Source organism: Mirounga leonina, unplaced genomic scaffold (genome assembly GCF_011800145.1).
Source record: "Mirounga leonina isolate KUSES-001 unplaced genomic scaffold, KU_Mleo_1.0 Mir_125, whole genome shotgun sequence".
Classification (NCBI taxonomy): domain Eukaryota; kingdom Metazoa; phylum Chordata; class Mammalia; order Carnivora; family Phocidae; genus Mirounga; species Mirounga leonina.
This window is the reverse complement of record NW_023270305.1, coordinates 45,826,629-45,846,422: the sequence shown is the minus strand read 5'-3', so window position 1 is coordinate 45,846,422 and position 19,794 is coordinate 45,826,629. Positions and strand designations below refer to the sequence as shown.

Here is a 19,794-nt window from a genome sequence, read left to right as displayed (position 1 = left end):
GCTAAATATCATTTACTTTCTGTTCTCTAATAAGTCACAAATAAATTGATCTGCTAAAGCAGGCTATGTATACAACTGTGATAAAATTTTGAGAGAAGTTTTATTTTGAAAAGTTTTTGTAAAATTATTTAAATGAACTAGAGCAAATGTTTTGTTACAATCCTTCTGTAGGCTGTGTACTCCAAATTGTGTTTAAGTGATTAAATATTTTTCTGCTTTCCTTCAAATTAGAAATCCAATCAAATAGAAATGTAGCTTTGACAATGATAGATGAATGCGATTAGGGCATTTACTAATTTATACTTTTAAATTGGATGAATTTGTCTTTTTTTTCTCTAATACTTCCTTTTAAAAAAGACTCTAGCTCTCAGCAGTTCTTGGAAATAGTGTGTGAGGAGATAATGTTAGCTCATGAGGAGATGATGTTAGCTTTTTTGTGTGTCATTTAAATTTAATCTGTCTGGTATCAGCAGGGAGAAAATATAAAAGCAAATTGACAGTGTTGTCTATAAATGATTGCATCACCAGTGGTTAGTTATGTCCTCCGGGTAAATTCATAGCTGTCAATGCTTTTATTTCATTTTAAGAAAATCTTACTCTTTTTGGTTCTTGGATGATTGAGGGAGTAGTTCTATAACTACAGATAAATTGCAAAGGCTTAGATACATTTTTTGCCACTTAGTGTTAATCCTCAAAATATACATCTTTGAGTGACTGTGTTTTTTCTTTGCCCCAATAAAATTCCCGAGTTGTGATTGTTTTTCTTCCTATGAAATTATGAGTGTACTTGGAAAATAGCTATAAAATACTACAGTAGCTCTTCCACAGCTCATTTTGTAAAAAAAAAAAAAAAAAAAGAACAAGAAAGAAAGAAAAAAAGAATGCTTTACAAATTAAAAAAAAGAAAACATTGAAAATAAGAGGAACTTTCTGGGGTGGTACACATCAATCCTTTAATGTTTATGATAATTACAAGAGAAAGCTATGGAAAACTGATTTGTATTTTAGTTCCATTTCTTCAGGGATAATGCATCCTTTGCACCACGTCTAAAATTATAGCATAATATATTTAAGTTTGCACTATATCCTATGGGTATGTTAAAAAGAACTTCCCACAAATATGCTTCTCATATAGGTGGCTCTATCTTTTATTCACTCTGAGTTTGGGTTTGCAAGTATTTTGCCTGCCCTTATCTGCTTTTAGAATCAAAGTTAACTTAGCCTTATTGAAGGAATTGGAGAGCTTTCCATCTTTTTCTGGTCTCAGGAAGACTTTGAATATTCAGAAAAATTTTAAATCCATTTAGGTCTGGTTTAGGGAGAGATTAGAAAGATTTTTAATTACTGATTGTATTTTTAAAGTATAGGTCTAATTCAAAAAGACACACACACACACTTTTTTTTTTTTTATGTCAGTTTGGTGTATATTCTTTAAGATCATTGTCAATTTTGGCCATATTTACAAATACGTTGCCATGAAGTATTTGTAGTATTCTACCAAGTTTTATGTGTACTTATGTCATTGTTTTCATTCCAAAATTTGTGTTTGTGTTATCTTTTCCCTTTTTTTTTTTTTAACTAATATTGCTAGATTTTTGTCTACTTTATAACTTTTTTAAAAGACTACCCTTTGTTTTGGACTTCATGTCTGTGTGGCTTTTTAGTTGAAGTGCATATAGTTGCTTTTTGTTTTTGTTTCTTTATAGAGGGAGAGGGGGCAGGGGGCAGAACAAGAGGGAGAAAGAGAATCTTAAGCAGGCTCTATGCCCAACATGGAACCTAACACGGGGCTTGATCTCATGACTCCGAGATCGTAACCTGAGCTGAAATCAAGAGTCGGATGTTTGATCGACTGAGCCACTCAGGTGCCCTGAAGTATACATAGTTTGACAGATTTTAAAAACTTATTCAATTAGTAATATTTATTTAGGTTTAAGTTATGGGATCAAATATTAGATTAGTTATAGGAATGTCATTTTTGCTCTTGGTTCTGGAATCCCCTGTATGAACAATTTTAGGAAAAGAAAAAGATGATCATGGACCATATACGTTGGTTCACTTTCTCTTTGGATTTGCTAAATACCTAATATTTCACCACTTAAAATTTAAATGTTAAGTACATTCAACTGAGTAAAAAATACTGAAAGTGAATGTTTCTTTGACTTTGGGTTTGTGATGCCTTATTAAAGGAATGTAATTAGTTTCCTTTTTTAAAAAGTATTTTACTTTTTCTACCCTTAGAATATTATGCCTTTGTATTTAACATCTTGGCCTTCGAAAATTTAGGACTATTGTTATTTAATGTTGTTTGGAGATTCATCTGAATCTTTAAAATACTTATGAATAAGAGCATGGTCTTATCTTAGCGTATTAGAAGCAAACCTCATTTATAAAATATTCAAGGTTCAGGCAGAAGCTATGGATATTTCTGTCCTGACTCTTGTCCCTCCTGCTGCTCAACATTCCTGACTCTGATGATTGTGGTATACTCAAGGAAAAGGAGGCTTCATTTAAAAGTCCAAGGAATAACAGGGAACAATTTCCAAGCCCAGCAGTGTGCACAAGCTCAGAATCTGGTGGTTTGTCCTGGCTCGAAAACTCTAGCCATGAGCCAGAGCCACTCTGAGAGATAAATTAGGGGTGGTTGATAGCTAACGAAAGGTTTCTAAATATTAAGTTTAAATTATAACTTGATTTTTATTTTATTTTATTTTATTTTATTTTTTTTAAGATTTTATTTATTTACTTGAGACAGAGAGAATGAGATACAGAGAGCATGAGAGGGAGGAGGGTCAGAGGGAGAAGCAGGCTCCCTGCTGAGCAGGGAGCCCGATGCGGGACTCGATCCCGGGACTCCAGGATCATGACCTGAGCCGAAGGCAGTCGCTTAACCAACTGAGCCACCCAGGCGCCCTATAACTTGATTTTTAAAAATCAAACATTCACAGTTCTTTTCAGCAATATGGTGTTACATAAATATGGTATTCCATAGCATGTCCATTCTTATGAAGTCTTGTGTATAGTTTGTAATATAACTCTGACCTATAAAATAATTGCCTACCAAATTTACATAATCTCTGTTTTACATTTCTATTTCTACTCTTTATCTCCAAATTTTATTTCACTCCTTTCTTTTAACAGATTTAAAGGAAATAGAAATGTTTTCAATTGCAGATACACATAGGAAGGATTTATGGCCAGATCCTCATGAAGTTAAATTGCCAGAACTGGATAGATTATATTCATTATAGCTTTCAACCTTGTCTTTTTTTTTTTTTTTAATTTGGGCATGTAGGCAGCAGTGCTTATTTTTTTTTGGCGGCTTTTGTTTTAACGCTCCCTTTTCTATATTAGTCTATGTTAGAAAACTCCTAGGTGAGGAGGAGCAAAAGCAATCGAAACAAGCTATGTTGTTTGCTTGAGATATTTGATCAAAGTCTCTCTTCCTGTAATATCTCATTTTTTAATCACACTAAGAATTTACTAGGGGAAAATAAGTATAAAAGAAGCTAGCCGTTTCAGGGATTAGTGAATTATGGATATGAAAGTTGGGGGACTCAGTTTCCAAACTGAGAATTATTTTTCATGTTTCTCTTTCCAATGTCTGATTGTCCCTCTTAAGCAAAGCAGAAATATCTTTTAACCAGCTAATTGATAACTTTGCTTTTTTCTTTGATTCCTACAAAAGTGGGAGGTGTATTTTAGCTCTTTTTCCTTTTTTATGTATAGATAATTATTATTGTACTTTTAAGTGCCAGATTTATTAGACTTAAGTCTGAGTTGGAATGAAATTGTTTTGATACCCAAATTTTGGATCAGTTCGTGTTAAGTTGTATTTTTCTCATAATGTAGAATTACACCACTGTATTCTTTTTTTATTTGTTAGATACATGCAAATCCTTGTTTTTATCAGTCTTCCGAGAAGAGCCAGCTCTTACCATTGAAGAGAAATCTATGGTGCTGGTTGAATCCTGGAGACAGTTTTTCTTTGCTAGTCGACAAATACATATTCTGTGTTTTCTCTACACACTCTGAAACAGAAATGGAATGTACTTTAAGGTAAGATTGCCTGTGCTCTCTCTCCGTCAAATAAAAAAAATCTTAAAAAAAATTTTTTTTAATAAATTTTGAAAAAATGGTAATTGTAACCTAATTCCTCAGCCATCCACAAATGCTTCAGTAAAAACCATTCTAGGATTAAACTATGTTGGCAGTATAGGAGTTACATGGAGTGTGTGTGGTATATATGTTTGTTATGTTTCTCTAGGAAAAATTTGACATTAGAAACCTACACCTCAATAGTGATTGCTCGCATATGTGGTATCCTTTTACCATCGTGTTCAGAATGTATTTTCTATCTAATAGTAACCAGGATAGGTAATTTGAAACCAACTACATTTTCTTAATCTTTTCTTTTAGCTTTTTAAATTGTATTAAGGTATTATTAACCCCTCTGGCTTAGACTACACTCACATAACTCCTCTTTCTTATAAAAATAACAGAAAATATAAAATTGGGAAAATGAGGTATTACAATAAACATCTGATATGAAGTTAATACTCTAGTTTTGTTGAGGCAGTCATTAGCAGATTATTTGCCACTCTTTCAGCTTTTAAATTATAGTCTACATAAACTGGACTTATAGAAGTAGATGGACAAAAGTATACAGAATGTGTTCTGTGATTACAGTAATATTAAATTAAAAATCCGTGACAGTAGGGGTGCCTGGCTGGCTCAGTTGGTAGAGCATGCGACTCTTGATCTTGGGATTGTGAGTTCGAGTCCCATGTCGGGCATAGAGATTACTTAAAAAAATCAGTAACGATAAAATAGAAAAATCTCCAAAAATTTGAAATTAAATAGCACATTTCTAAATAACTCTTAGGTCAAAGAGAATCACAAGGGAAATTAGAAAACATTTTGAACAAAATAATACTGAAAACAACATAAAAATTTGTGAGCTGAAGCCAAAGTAGTTCTTAGAGGGAAATTTATATTAAATGCTTGTATTAGAAGAGAAGAAAGCTATAAAACCAATGATCTTTGTTTCTACTCTAAGGAGACAGGCAGACTGGAGCAAATTAATCCCAAAGCAGATAGAAAAAAGGAAATAAGAGTAAGATTAGAAATCAGTGACATAGAAAATAGACAAATAACAAAGAAAATCAACAAAGCCAAAAGTTGGTTCTTTGAAAAGATTAATTAAATATAAACCAAAATGAAAAAATACAAATTATCAATATCAGGAATGGAAGAGAGTATATTACTAGGAATTTTACAGACCTTAAAAGAATAACGAAGAAATATTATTTAAAGCTTTATGCCAGCAAACTTGACAGCCTAAATGAATGGATACATTCCTCTGAAAACATAATTTACCAAAACTAATATAGAAAGAAATAGAAAATTGGGTGAATTTTATATTAAAGAAATTGAGGTCACAATTTAAGAATTTTCCATAAGAAACTTCACTAGTGAGTTCCATTAACTTTCTTTTTTAAAGATTTTATTTATTTATTCATGAGAGACAGAGAGAGAGACAGAGGCAGAGGGAGAAGCAGGCTCCCCGCGGAGCAGGGAGCCCGATGCGGGACTCGATCCCAGGACCCTGGGATCATGACCTGAGCCGAAGGCAGACGCTTAACCGACTGAGCCACCCAGGCGTCCCCCATTAACTTTCAAGAAAGAAATAATACCAATGTTGTGTCTTTTCCCCCCCAAATAGAAGAAGAAACTTCCATAATCCTCATACCAAAAGCAGACAATAACATTACAAGAAAACTAGACCAGTATTCTCATAAAAAATACTTCTAAGTCAAATCCAGCAATTTGTAGAAAGGGTAATACACTATAACCAAGTGGAATTTGTCTGAGGAATGCAAGGTGGATTTATGAGATAAAAATCAATGCAATTTGCTATAGCAGATTGAAGAACTGTCATTTCAACAGATACATAAAAATAGTTTTGACAAAATTCAACACCTGTTTGTGATTAAAAAAAAAACCTCTGAGAAATCTAGAAAAAGAAGGAAACTTCCTTTCTATCTAAAACAAACTTAACAGTCAAGTTTTGGAAGTTCTCTCCCTAAGATTGGGAACAAAACAAAGATGCCATTTTGTACAACTTCTATTCAACATTTATCGGAGGTCCTAGCCAGTCCAGGAAGGCAAGACAAAGAAGTAAAATGCATCAGATTGGAAAAGAAGAAGTAAAACTGTCTTTATTTGCAGATGATAGGATTGTGGATTTAGAAAATTCTCAAGTATCTACCTAAGAAGCAAGGCACAAAACAGTATTTATTGTGTGATTACGTTTATATTACGTTCTATAATAAGCAAACGAATCTGTAGTGATAGAAATCCAGTCAGTGGTTATTTCCAGGGACACAGGAAAGCTTTTTGTGGTGATGGACATATTCTGTGTCTCAGTAAGGGTGTAGGTTACATGGATGTATGCAATTGTTAAAACTGACCAAATCGTGCGCTTCAGATCTGTGTATTTCAGTAAGTATAAATCACATCTACAATTTATTAAGCTAGTAAATGAAAAGAAATTATGTGAGGAAATGGGTTTTGATTTCAGTTAAATGAAATTCAGTAACTGTCGCTTACAACTTTACATATCTTCCTCTTCTTTTTTCTCTTATCACATATGTAGAAAGAATGCTGTTTTTTTTTTTTAAAGATTTTATTTATTTATTTGACAACGAGAGAGCGAGAGAGAGAGAGAGAGAGCGAGCAAGCACAAGCAGGGGGAACGGCAGGCAGGGGAGAAGCAGGCTCCCTGCTGAGCAAGGACCCTGATGCGGGGCTCGATCCCAGGACCCTGGGATCATGACCTGAGCCGAAGGCAGCCGCTTAACTGACTGAGCCACCCAGGTGCCCCGAAAGAATGCTGTTTTTAACCAGCTGTTGAAATGAGAAATATAAAAAACTAATTTTTCTGTTACAGTAAATTTCCACAGTGGAATTATATAGTTTTTTAAAAAATCAGGAAAATATTGCACATCTCTATAAAACAAAATAGTCATTGCCTCAAAATTTAGAGTATTATATGTCAACTTTATATTTTTAAAAATTTTATTTATATCCATTCAAATAAGCTTGTCCCCTTAACATGAAAGACCAATGCTGTACCTTAAATAAATGAGATTGTGGGATGACTGAATTTTGAGTGTTTTTAGTATGGATAAAAGTAAGAATACAACCCACTTCAGCAGCACTGTACTTTTTAAGGCTATTATGAGTAATATCTCTGGTGTATTGTTGCTGTGAAGCTATGTGTTGAAAGAGGTAGTAAATATTTTGCATATGTTTTGGTAAATTGTGTGCCTGGGTTAGGGTAACCAAATTAATTGTGTTATTTTATATTTAAAAAACCTGTGTGCTTTGTGGCAGTGGTGGGTCCCTGATGCCATTATAAATTTTTTCTTCCAACCAGTTGTGAATATAAGAAAGATCTGAACAACAAAACAGCAACAATAAAAACCGAGAAAACAAAAGCTTGCCATTTCTTCCACTTTTCATTTTACTGATGTCATAATGTTTTCATGTAGTAGTTAGATTCTGTATAAGAAGTCCCATTTATAACCAATTCCGTGGGACCGTATGGGTCTGTTCATATCAGCTCTCATCAGTTTGTTCATTTCTCACTCTTTTCTGTCTATATTTCTGTGAAATCATTCTGTTAGAAATACCAAAACCCATACTTTTTTGAGAAGTCAAAGTAAGAGAAAACCAAATTTAAAAAAAGATTAAACACTTAGTTTTATATTTTAGTTAATTAAGTTATGGCATATTTCATTCAGAAGCACCAACATTAATTTTGCATTCTTTTACCTCCCCAAGAGTGGATGCTCATCAAGTGTTGGGTTCTTAAATACATGAATGAAATATTGTATAACACTTTGTTTTTGATCTGAATTTTGTATCTGAATTTCACTGATGAAGAAGTACAACATTGTCTCTCTAGGGAGATTATTTCCTTTAAGACACTGTTGAGAAAAGTACAGTAAATCTTATGTCATACAAAGTTTTTTTTCAAATTGTTAAAGTTCTTAATTTTTAAGTTTCATATAAAAAGCTAATTTTAATCACTTTAATTTTGAAGAAAACAATAAAATGATGAAAATGCCATTATAGTATGATAATATGCATGTTTAGAATTGATTTATGATTTTTAAAACTTATTTCTAGATCCAGTTCATTTATGTTAGTTGCATATTTTATATTAAAGATAAGAATATTTATATTTAAATTTAATTTGGAGTATATTTTTAAGATTTAAGAATAACTTAATTGCTAAGTCTTTAAAAAGAAGAAAAGAGTTTTCTACACTACCTAGGGAAGGGTCACTATGGTGTTGTTCTGCATGAGTGCCCTGTGGGATACCTAGCACCACTCACAGCCACCAGAACAAGCTTCCTGCTGGAGTGAGGGATTCCTCTCATAACTTAAAGGGAAATTTTCACAATGTCTGGAGCCCTTGATGTCCTGCAAATGAAGGAGGAGGATGTCCTCAAATTCCTTACAGCAGAAACCCACTTTGTTGGCAACAACCTTGACTTCCAAATGGAACAGTATATCTAAAAAGGAAAAGTGATGGCATCTACATCATAAATCTGAAGAGAACCTGGGAGAAGCTTCTACTGGCAGCTCGTGCCATTGTTGCCATTGAAAACCCGGTTGATGTCAGTGTCATATCATCCAGGAATACTGCCCAATGAACTGAAGTTTGCTGCTGTAACTGGAGTCACTCCTATTGCTGACTGCTTCACTCCTGAAACCTTCACTAACCAGATCCAGGCAGCTTCTGGTGATAACTGATCCAAGGGCTGATCCTCTCACAGAGGTGTCTCATGTTAACCTGCCTACCTACCACTGCTCTGTGTAAGACAGGCCCTCCTCTGCACTATGTGGACACTGCCATCCCTTGCAACAAGGGAGCTCAATAGTGGGTCTGATGTGGTAGATGCTAACGTGGGAAGTTCTGTGCATACGTGGTACCATTTCCTGTGAACACCCTTGGGAGGTCATGCCTGATTTCTACTTCTACAGAGATCCTCAAGAGATTGAAAAGGAAGAGCAGGCTGTTGCTGAAAAGGCTATGACCAACGAGGGATTTCAGGGTGAACAGACTGCTCCAGCTTCTGAGTTCACTACTACTCAACACAAAGTTGCAGACTGGTCTGAAGGCGTGCAGGTGCCCCCTGTGTCTATTCAGCAGTTTCCTGCTGAAGACTGGAGCACTCAGCCTGCCAGTGAAGATTGTCTGCAGCTCCCACTTCTCAGGCCACTGAATGGGTAGGAACAACCACCGAGTGGTCTTAAGGTGCTCTTCCACAAAGGCAAACAAAATGGAAATAAGGTTGATGGAAAATAAACAGTTTCTAAAAGTGGGAAAAAAAAAAAAAGTTGGAGGATTCACACTTCCCAATTTCAAAACCTACTACAAAGCTACAGTAATGAAGATAGTATGGTACTAGCATAAAGAAAGACATATAGATCAGTGAAATAGAATTGAGGGTCTGGAAAAGCCCTTACATTATGGCCAACTGATTTTTGACAAGATTGCCAGGACAATTAAATGGGAGAAACAATAGTCTCTTCAACAAATGGTGTTGAGACAACTGGATATCCACTTGCAAAAGAATGAAGTTAGACTCCTACCTCACACCATATAAAAATGGACTTAAAATGGATCAGAGCCTAAATATTAGAGCTAAAACTGTGAAATTCAGAAAAAACACAGGTATAGATCTTTGTGACTTTGGATTAGGCAGTGGTTTTTTGATATAACACCAAAAGCACAGAATGTGATACAAATGGATTTATATGATTTGTAGCCTTTTTCTTTTTTGCATTTTTTAAATTTTATTATGTTAATCACCATACATTACATCATTAGTTTTTGATGTAGTGTTCCATGATTCATTGTTTGTGTATAACGCCCAGTGCTCCATTCAATACGTGCCCTCTTTAATACCCATCACCAGGCTAACCCATCCCCTCACCCCCTCCCCTCTAGAACCCTCAGTTTGTTTCTCAGAGTCCATAGTCTCTCATGTTTCGTCTCTCCCTCCAATTTCCCCCCTTCATTTTTCTCTTCCTACTATCTTCTTTTTTTTAAACATACAATGTATTATTTGTTTGAGAGGTACAAGTCTGTGATTCAACAGTCTTACACAATTCACAGCACTCACTGTAGCACATACCCTTCCCAATGTCTATCACCCAGCCACCCCATGCCTCCCACCCCCCACCACTCCAGCAACCCTCAGTTTGTTTCCTGAGATTAAGAATTCCTCATATCGGGGCGCCTGGGTGGCTCAGTTGGTTGGGCGACTGCCTTCGGCTCGGGTCATGATCCTGGAGTCCCGGGGTCGAGTCCCGCCTCGGGCTCCCTGCTCGGCGGGGAGTCTGCTTCTCCCTCTGACCCTCTTCCCTCTCATGCTCTCTGTCTCTCATTCTCTCTGTCTCAAATAAATAAAATCTTAAAAAAAAAAAAAAAAAAGAAAGAATTCCTCATATCAGTGAGATCACATGATACATATCTTTCTCTGATTGACTTATTTCGCTCAGCATAACACCCTCCAGTTCCATCCACGTCGTTGCAAATGGCAAGATTTCATTCCTTTTAATGGTTGCATAATATTCCATTGTATATATACACCACATCTTCTTTATCCATTCATCTGTCGACGGACATCTTGGCTCTTTCCATAGTTTGGCTATTGTGGACATTGCTGCTATAAACACTGGGGTGCATGTACCCTTTCAGATCCCTACATTTGTATCTTTGGGGTAGATACCCAGGATTTGTAGCCTTTTGTGGTTGGCTTCTTTGAGATTCATCCATTTTGTTGTATATCAGTGGATTATTCCTTTTTATTTCTGAGTAGTATTTCCATCTATATTTTCAAATGTTCAAAAAAGTACATTTGTTGGATTGTCTCTATGTATATGTAATGAATAGTAATCCATCAACTTTGGATGATCTTACTGCACTTTGCAGCAAGTGGGAGGTAGTTGGTTCTGCTAGTATGTTCCACATGTGACCATGGATGTTCCTGTGTCAGAACAGTTAGCTTCTGACTGGACTACAGGTTTGGGGAGATTTCACAAATGGCTATACTGGCTAGAACTCCAGTAGCAGCTACGTGTGAGCATGACATCAGGATTTTATTTTTTTCTTCAAAAGCCATACTAGCTTATTTGATATTCTTGCAGTTTGCATTTTCTCTTTGGGTGCTGGGTGGGGATCTTAACTTTTATGGGCTATCTGGACAAATACTGAGTAAGGACACAGCTCTTAAGCCTTAAGAGAGATGGCTACTACCCATCTCATAAGTACCTAGTGGTTTCTAGGCCGATCACTTGGAAAGATAAATGTATTTTATGCTGATACAATGAGCAGAAGATGAAGAACATATTTTAGTCTATATATTTTATTCTAATATGCTATCATCTGCTTTTTTGTCTTGCTAAGGCCAAGAAAAGAAGCACAATTCATTAGTTAGATGTACTTGGGAGAATCACATTTATAATGACATGGTATGATAAAAGTGTTTTAAATGATTTTTTATTTTGTTTTGTAGAAATAGTCAGATGCTTGATGAAGATAATATACTGAATGAAACACCAAAATCTTTCTCAGTTCACTCGCCTGATGAGACAACTCGTGCCCCACAACTGGAAAGAAGCACAGAAATAGCTAAGACCCAAACTACTTCTGCAAATAATGAGGTCAGAAATTTAAGATCTCATCCATCTGTAACATATTCCTTATTTCAAGGAGAGAAAAGACAACTGAAATTGGCCATATCATGACAATATTACTGGCATTGCTGTTTTTAGGTTAAGCTGTACAGACCACCCTAGTCCACCATGTCAACTGATAGAGATAATGAATTTCTTTCCTTGAGAAATTGGAATAATTCAGTCCACACTTGCAGATAGGTTTTTTTTTAATGGTAGTTTCCTGCAAAGTAAGTAATTTTACAGTTTCATTAAGGCTGCATGATTATTTTTAGTAATTAATATATAGGTGCCTTTTTAGTGTTTCCTAGGTGAATGTAGAGACCTCAGTAAGCAACAGTCAAACCCTGCACAGAGGAGAAGAATCCTTCCAGCATGGATGTTAACAGAAAATCTCAGTGATCAAAAACTTTCAGCACCAGTCAGCAGCGGGGGTAGGTTTTGTTTCGAAAACATTAAGCAGAATTTGGAAGTTTTTCTGAAGAAATGGAGACAGACTAGTGGTTGTGTAAGTGTATCACTTACCTAACATTTTTTTTAGATGTGTGCATGAAGTCTAACCTAAAACTATTATGTCATTTATCATACACCATCCTGCTAATTACCTTTTGATTTATGTGCTGGACTTATATTAATGTAGATTTTTCAAACATACCTGTTGGTGTCATGTCAGTGATAACAGGTCAGCACAGTAAGAGCTTTCTAAATTAATTTAATTAAATAAAAAACTGCCAGGCACACACTATTACGTGCTGGAGGATTCAAGAGGACCTCTGTCCCAGCACAGCTCACTGTCAAGGCAGATAACACAGTGATTTATGCCAGCTGTTGGGCATTCCCATTGATTCGAGATTGTGAAAACGTTTACTGCATTGTCTTAGTCTTTTATTTGCAACTTTGTAGCCATCTTGGGTTTAGTTTCTATTGACTGCTTGTTTTCTTTTATATGGGTCACATTTTCCTGTTCTCAAGTTTAGTAACTTTCAATGGGATATTGGATGTTATGAATGATACAGAGATTTTTTTATTTTATGTTCCTCTGAATAAATATTTTTGTTTTAATAGCGATTAATTTGGCCTAATAGGCAATCTTCTTCTAATAGGCAACTAATTCAGACCCTGACCTCTATTACCCCTGTTGTGGTCAGCAGCCACAGCCTCTGCTTAGTTCTAGCAGCTCCTAGCTGCTGCTTGTCCTTGCACGTGTGGCTCAGCAGCCAGTGAAGGACTTGGGTCAGTTTTATATGTAAATTTTAGTTCATGGCCCTCTGAGGCTTCCTTCCTCTCAGTATTTTATCCCTAACTTTCTACTTGCTCTACCAAGCCTCAAAGTCTGTCCTCTGACCAGTTAAACCAATAAGGCTGCTTTCTGCCACCTGTGGATTGGGAGATGCCCTGGGTTGGTTGGGGGTGGGGAGCCACAAATTCACAAACCTCACAGGTTATACTTAATTTTTTTGGTTCTGCCTTTTTCATCACTCTGCAGTGCCTTCAAACAGTTGTTTTTTTAATATTTTGCCAAAATTTATACTGGTTTTATTTGGGATGATTAATTCAGTCACACTACTCTGCCATTTTACCCCAAGCACAATTGAATATGTACTGTAGTTGAATGTTACTGCTCTCACTGCTTCTCATACTCAATATAGTGGTCATAGAAGCAGTCTCAAGATTTTGATCCCATGTTATATACAAACTATTCCTTATTTAATTCTAGTTTGGAATTTAGTAGGATCAGAGTGACCTCTTGGGAAAAGTAGGTTATATATTATATATTGTGAAAGATGTAATCTGGAGAATTTTCATATATAAACCCAAGATTTCCTGGTAAGAGTTTTATTCCAGTACAGTGGTTTTCAAACCTCCACCACCCATCATTACATGTGTAACATTTTTATCAGTAACATTTCTCATTAAACGATGTAATTTCTCAGTTTGCCGGAAGGAAATGGGGAGTGATGAATGGTCGTGGAGAGGGGGCGGGCACTTTCTCTCAGTAGACCAGTTTCTCTAATATAGGAAGAAGAACTTCGACTGACCAAAAATTGGACCAATGTCAACTGCCTCCCTGCAAGCAAGTCCTTTCCTTTAGAGTTGTTCTGCGTGGTAGCTGCTTCTGTGCTACCACTATTAGATTGCTTATAATAGTCCAAAATACATTTTGCTTCAAATTAAAAATAACTATTAACTTTTACTAGCCAGATGTACCATGTAAAATATGAAGCACCTTTTGAGTACTTCACCTTAAAAATGCAAAGGATAGCAATTTGCCTTTGATTTGGACAAGAATATTATATAATACCTGATGTACTTAAAATGCTAAAGCTTAAAATAAGATAGAAAAGTCTTTGGATTCTGGCATGTCTTCTTTCTTATAAGCAGAGTTTGGAGGTACTTGTAAGAGCGAACTTAGGTTACTTGATTCCTTTAGAGCCTGAAAGAGTTAGAAATACACGTAGGACAGTTCAGCGCTTGAATCCAGCTAATTAAAAATCAAAATAATTTGACTTTTTCTGCCGTGTACTTTATTATTATTGTTGTTGTTGTTTTATTTGTTTAAGTAATAAATCATCCAGGTCAATAGACCAATCTTAGAGATTTTAAAAAACCAATTTCTAGGATGCATTTTGGACTCATTTAGAAGTAGGTTACTTTCTTACGTCTTTTGCAGCTTTAGTACTATACTTTGTTCATTGATATCTATTTAGATTATCTGATTAACTTGATATTTTAGAACCCTTTGTATCATTAGGTACAGAACAGATAACGTGAACTGATGTTAAATGACTTATCTAGGATCATGTACTAAAGGCCAGAGCCGTAACTGAGACCTAGATCTGTCTGACTTCAGAGCCCATGCCCTGAGCTGTGACACTATATAGCCACCTAAATTTACCCTTTCTCTGTTGTGGTGTTTTTATTCTTTTCTGTTTTAATATGCCCTTGCATTCTCTCCTAGGTCTTTTCTCGTTTAACTCTTGGTTTCATCCTTAAATGTATCTGAATATTTGCTGTGATCAGGCTGTCCCTTTTGTTTTTCAGCCAATATAGTTCTAGTTTATTTTCTGGGTCCCCAGATACTAGCCATTGGATGTTATCATGAGTTTCTCAGGCCTGGGCTAAAATTTTCTCCATGTCCCTTAGTGATTCGCAAGTGAATGTATTTGGGCATGGGCTTTCTGATCTTCTCTTCTCTTCTCTTGGCTTCCAGTCATCTCTGTTCCCTTAGCCTTCTAGGCTCTAGGACAAGTTATAATTCCTGGGCTATGACACTCATGTTAGATTGCAGAAGGAGCTTTTAATTTTTTTTTTTTTAAGACTTTATTTATTTGACAGAGAGAGACACAGTGAGAGAGGGAACACAAGCAGGGGGAGTGGGAGAGGGAGAAGCAAGCTTCCTGCCGAGCAGGGAGCCCGATGTGGGGCTCGATCCCAGGACCCTGGGATCATGACCTGAGCCGAAGGCAGACGCTTAACGACTGAGCCACCCAGGCGCCCCGGAGCTTTTAAATTTTTAAATCATGCTACTGTGTAGTACGCTTCTTCTCCCATCTTCTAACCCTCCAACATGGAGTCGTGAAAAGTGGCACATGCTGAAAAAGGTTGAAGTAGTCCCCAAATCATCGTTTGCATTTAATTTTGTACTGAATATTTTCCACATGACCACTCAGTGCAGACGATAAATACTGAACTGACATTCTGTTAATTTGACTGTAGCTTAACTTTTACTTAAAGTGCTGGTTATTCTGTTTACTTTATTTCCAGCAACCCTGCTAAATTATCTAATTAATTCTCATAGTTTTTAAGTCTCTCAGATTATCTAGCTGTACAGTCATATCTACAAAATTATAATAATTTTGGCTCTTCTGCTCTATCTACTGCCTTTAAAAAATTTTATTTCATGAACTAGACTGTATAAATTTTAAATAAAAATGGATAAAATTGGTAGCTCTATCTTCTTCCCGATTTTAATAGGGATTCTATTAGTATTTCAGCATTAAAATGATTGGTACTCAGTTCTGATTCTCTTACCATGTTTTGGATGTTTTCTTTTTTCATTTTCTTATTTTTCCTTCAGGAATAACTATTGAATTCTTTGGCAAGTTTTTTGGTGTAGATATAGTCCTGCAAAGGGGTGGATGGGGGTTGGAAGCAGGGGAGGGCATAGGCAAGCAGTGGGGTGGGGCGCTGGGCTAAAAAAGATAAAAGGAAAAAAAGAAATAGTCCTGCATTTTCACCTGTCAGTGTAATTAGTGATGTTGGTAGATTTCCTAATGTACACCACACTTGGGTTCCTGGAATAAGTCAATTTGTCATGATGGCTTATTATTTTTAAGCTCTGTTAAATCAAAGTTGCTGATATTTAGTTTAAAACATTTGTGTCTGTATTCATAAGTGCATAGTGTTTTCCTCCATGGGTGCCATCTATGTCAGATTTTAGCATTGAGCTATGTGGGTGTTGTATACAATGAACTAGGAGATTTTTCCATATATGCTCAAGGACAGTTTGAATAATAGGAATACCTGTTCCTTTAGAGAATCTTTTAATATCACAATCTGGGCCTGGTTCCTACTTTTAGTAGCTGATAGTTCTAGCATGCGAATAGGTAAGTTAGACCAGTAAAAAATGAATGAAACACCCAGAAACAGATCAAATTAACACATAGTTAATATTTAAAAATTATCAGTTCAAATTGATAGGGAAAGGAATTTTATTATTTTTATATTATGTTATATTATATTATTATTATAAATGATGTTGGGAAAATTAGCTTTCCATTTGAAAGAAAACAATATTAGAGCGCTACCTCGTACCATATTCTTAAATTTTTATTGAATTAATAATCTTAATGTAGAAATTAAAACTATTAAGGCATTTGAAGAAAATATGAGAATGATATTTTTATTACTTCTGGGAGGCTTTCTTAAGATGATAGGGAGCCTGGAACCATCAGGGGAAAATTGACAGGTGCATTTAGGTTAAAAATGAAAAGAAAAAAAATCTGTGTGCAGAAGACACTATAAACAAACCAGAGGCAAGTAGCAGACTGGCAAACCTACTGGAAGATAATATCTGTCACAATTACAAAACATAGAAGGTTAACAATTGTTTACTTAGTAACAAAAAGGAAGGTAAAACTCAGAAATTTTGGACATAGTATATGACATACTACAGAAGAATAAATACAAATAGGCAATAAATACATGACTACTTCGCCAGTCTTTCTTACATATTTAAATATACAATGCTCTTTGATCTACAAATTCTAATTCTACGTGTTTATCCCACAAGAATAATAGCATTTATAGTTTTAATCCGTGTGTGTTTACACATATGTATTTGTAGGTATATTTGGTTAACCTTAGCAAGTTGTGAAGGATACACTTCAAATTGTTAATATAACTGTTAGGGTAGTTCTTTTGGAGGATAAAGTTGGATGGATGTGATCGTAATGACATGTGTATAGTGTAGCTATCTGTCATTCATGCACTGTTAATGTAATGGCTCATATAAGTAAATGCAACTAGTGATATTAAAAATAAAGTGATTTGTTTTAACAGATTTTCTTTTATATTACAGTCATTTAACTGTACCTATTCTGGATATAGAAAAATATTTGGTATGCCAGATTTGAAGATTGTTATGAACTAATTAAGCTATTTTATTTACTCTTTTAAAGAGCAGTTTACAACAATATCAAAATGGCTTCTTCCTATGCAAAAAGAAATTAGCTCTGGTCCTTAGAAGGAATATTTGTAGTACAGAACTTGGAATTTTGAAGAATATTTTAAATATATATTTTTAATTTTGTGATTTATTTTATTTTATCTTATTATGTTATGTTAGTCACCATACAATACATCATTAGTTTTTGATGTGGTGATCCACGATCCTTTGTTTTTGTATAACACCCAGTGCTCCATGCAGTACGTGCCCTCCTTAATACCCATCACCGGGCTAACCAATCCCCCCTTCCCTCTAAAACCCTGTTTGTTTCTCAGAGTCCATAGTCTCTCATGGTTCATCTTTCCCTCCAATTCCATCCCCCCCCCATTTTTCCCTTCCTTCTCCTAGTGTCCTCCATGCTATTCCTTATGTTCCACAAATAAGTGAAACCATATGATAATTGACTTTCTCTGCTTGACTTATTTCACTTAGCATAATCTCCTCCAGTCCCATCCATGTTGATGTAAAAGTTGGGTATTCATCCTTTCTGATGGCTGAGTAACATTCCATTGTATATATGGACCACATCTTCTTTATCCATTCATCTGTTGAAGGGCATCTCGGCTCTTTCCACAGTTTGGCTATTGCGGACATTGCTGCTGTGAACATTGGGGTACATATGGCCCTTCTTTTCACTACATCTGTGTCTTTGGGGTAAATACCCAGTAGTGCAATTGCTGGGTCATGGGGTAGCTCTATTTTTAAATTTTTGAGGAACCTCCACACTGTTTTCCAAAGTGGCTGTACCAACTTGCATTCCCACCAACAGTGTAAGAGGGTTCCCCTTTCTCCACAACCTCTCCAACATTTGTTGTTTCTTTCCCTGTCCATTTTTGCCATTCTAACTGGTGTAAGGTGGTATCTCAGTGTGGTTTTGATTTGGATTTCCCTGATGCCTAATGATGATGAACATTTTTTCATGTGTCTGTTAGCCATTTGTATGTCTTCTTCAGAGAAGTGTCTTTTCATATCTTCTGCCACTTTTTGACTTGATTATTTGTTTTTTGGGTGTTGAGTTTGAGAAGTTCTTTATAGATCTTGGATACCAGCCCTTTATCTGTAGTGTCATTTGCAAATATCTTCTCCCATTCTGTGGGTTGCCTCTTTGTTTTGTTGACTGTTTCCTTTGCTGTGCAGAAGCTTTTTATCTTGATGAAGTCCCAAAAGTTCATTTTTGCTTTTGTTTCATTAGCTTTTGGAGATGTATCTTGAAAGAAGTTGCTGTGGGCGATGTCAAAGAGGTTACTGCCTATGTTCTCCTCTAGGATTTGGATGGATTCCTGTCTCACATTGAGGTCTTTCATCCACTTTGAGTTTATCTTTGTGAATGGTGTTAGAGAATGGTCGAGTTTCATTCTTCTGCATGTGGCTGTCCAATTTTCCCAGCACCATTTATTGAAGAGACTGTCTTTTTTCCATTGCATGTTTTTTCCTGCTTTGTCAAAGATTATTTGACCATAGAGTTGAGGGTCCATATCTGGGTTCTCTATTCTGTTCCATTGGTCTATATGTCTGTTTTTATGCCAGTACCATGCTGTCTTGGTGATCACAGCTTTGTACTATAGCTTGCAATCGGGCAACGTGATGCCCCCAGCTTTGTTTTTCTTTTTCAACATCTCCTTGGCGATTCGGGGTCTTTTCTGATTCCATACAAATTTTAGGATCGTTTGTTCCAGCACTTTGAAAAATGTCTTTGGAATTTTGATCGGGATGGCATTGAAGGTATAGATTGCTCTGGGTAGCATAGACATTTTAACAATGTTTATTCTTCCGATCCATGAGCATGGAATATTTTTCCATCTATTTGTGTCTTCTTCAATTTCTTTCATGAGTGTTTTGTAGTTCCTAGGGTATAGATCCTTTACCTCTTTGGTTAGGTTTATTCCGAGGTATCTTATGGTTTTTGGTGCTTGTAAATGGAATCGTTTCTCTAATTTCTCTTTCTACAGTTGCATTGTTAGTGTATAAGAAAGCAACTGATTTTTGTGCATTGATTTTGTATCCTGCCACATTACTGAATTGCTCTATGAGTTCTAGTAATTTGGGGGTGGAGTCTTTTGGGTTTTCCACATAAAGTATCATGTCGTCTGTGAAAAGAGAGAGTTTGACTTCTTCTTTGCCAATTTGAATACCTTTTATTTCTTTCTGTTGTCTGATTGCTGTTGCTAGGACTTCTAGTACTATGTTGAACAATAGTGGCAAGAGTGGGCATCCTTGACGTGTTCCTGATCTTAAGGGAAAGGCTCTCAGCTTTTCCCCATTGAGGATGATATTCGCTGTGGGTTTTTCATAGATGGATTTTATGAACT

At 35.8% G+C, this 19,794-nt stretch overlaps 1 protein-coding gene across 1 annotated transcript in view; it reads left to right on the top strand.

The window, feature by feature from the left end:
• The window catches only part of APLF (aprataxin and PNKP like factor), a 90,224-nt gene that overhangs the window by 20,796 nt on the left and 49,634 nt on the right, over positions 1-19,794 (top strand). Inside the window, exons 3-5 of the mRNA XM_035001396.1 lie at positions 3,887-4,059; positions 11,598-11,745; positions 12,059-12,191. Coding sequence (XP_034857287.1) covers positions 3,887-4,059; positions 11,598-11,745; positions 12,059-12,191 — 454 coding nt within the window. The remainder of the gene's footprint in view (positions 1-3,886; positions 4,060-11,597; positions 11,746-12,058; positions 12,192-19,794) is intronic.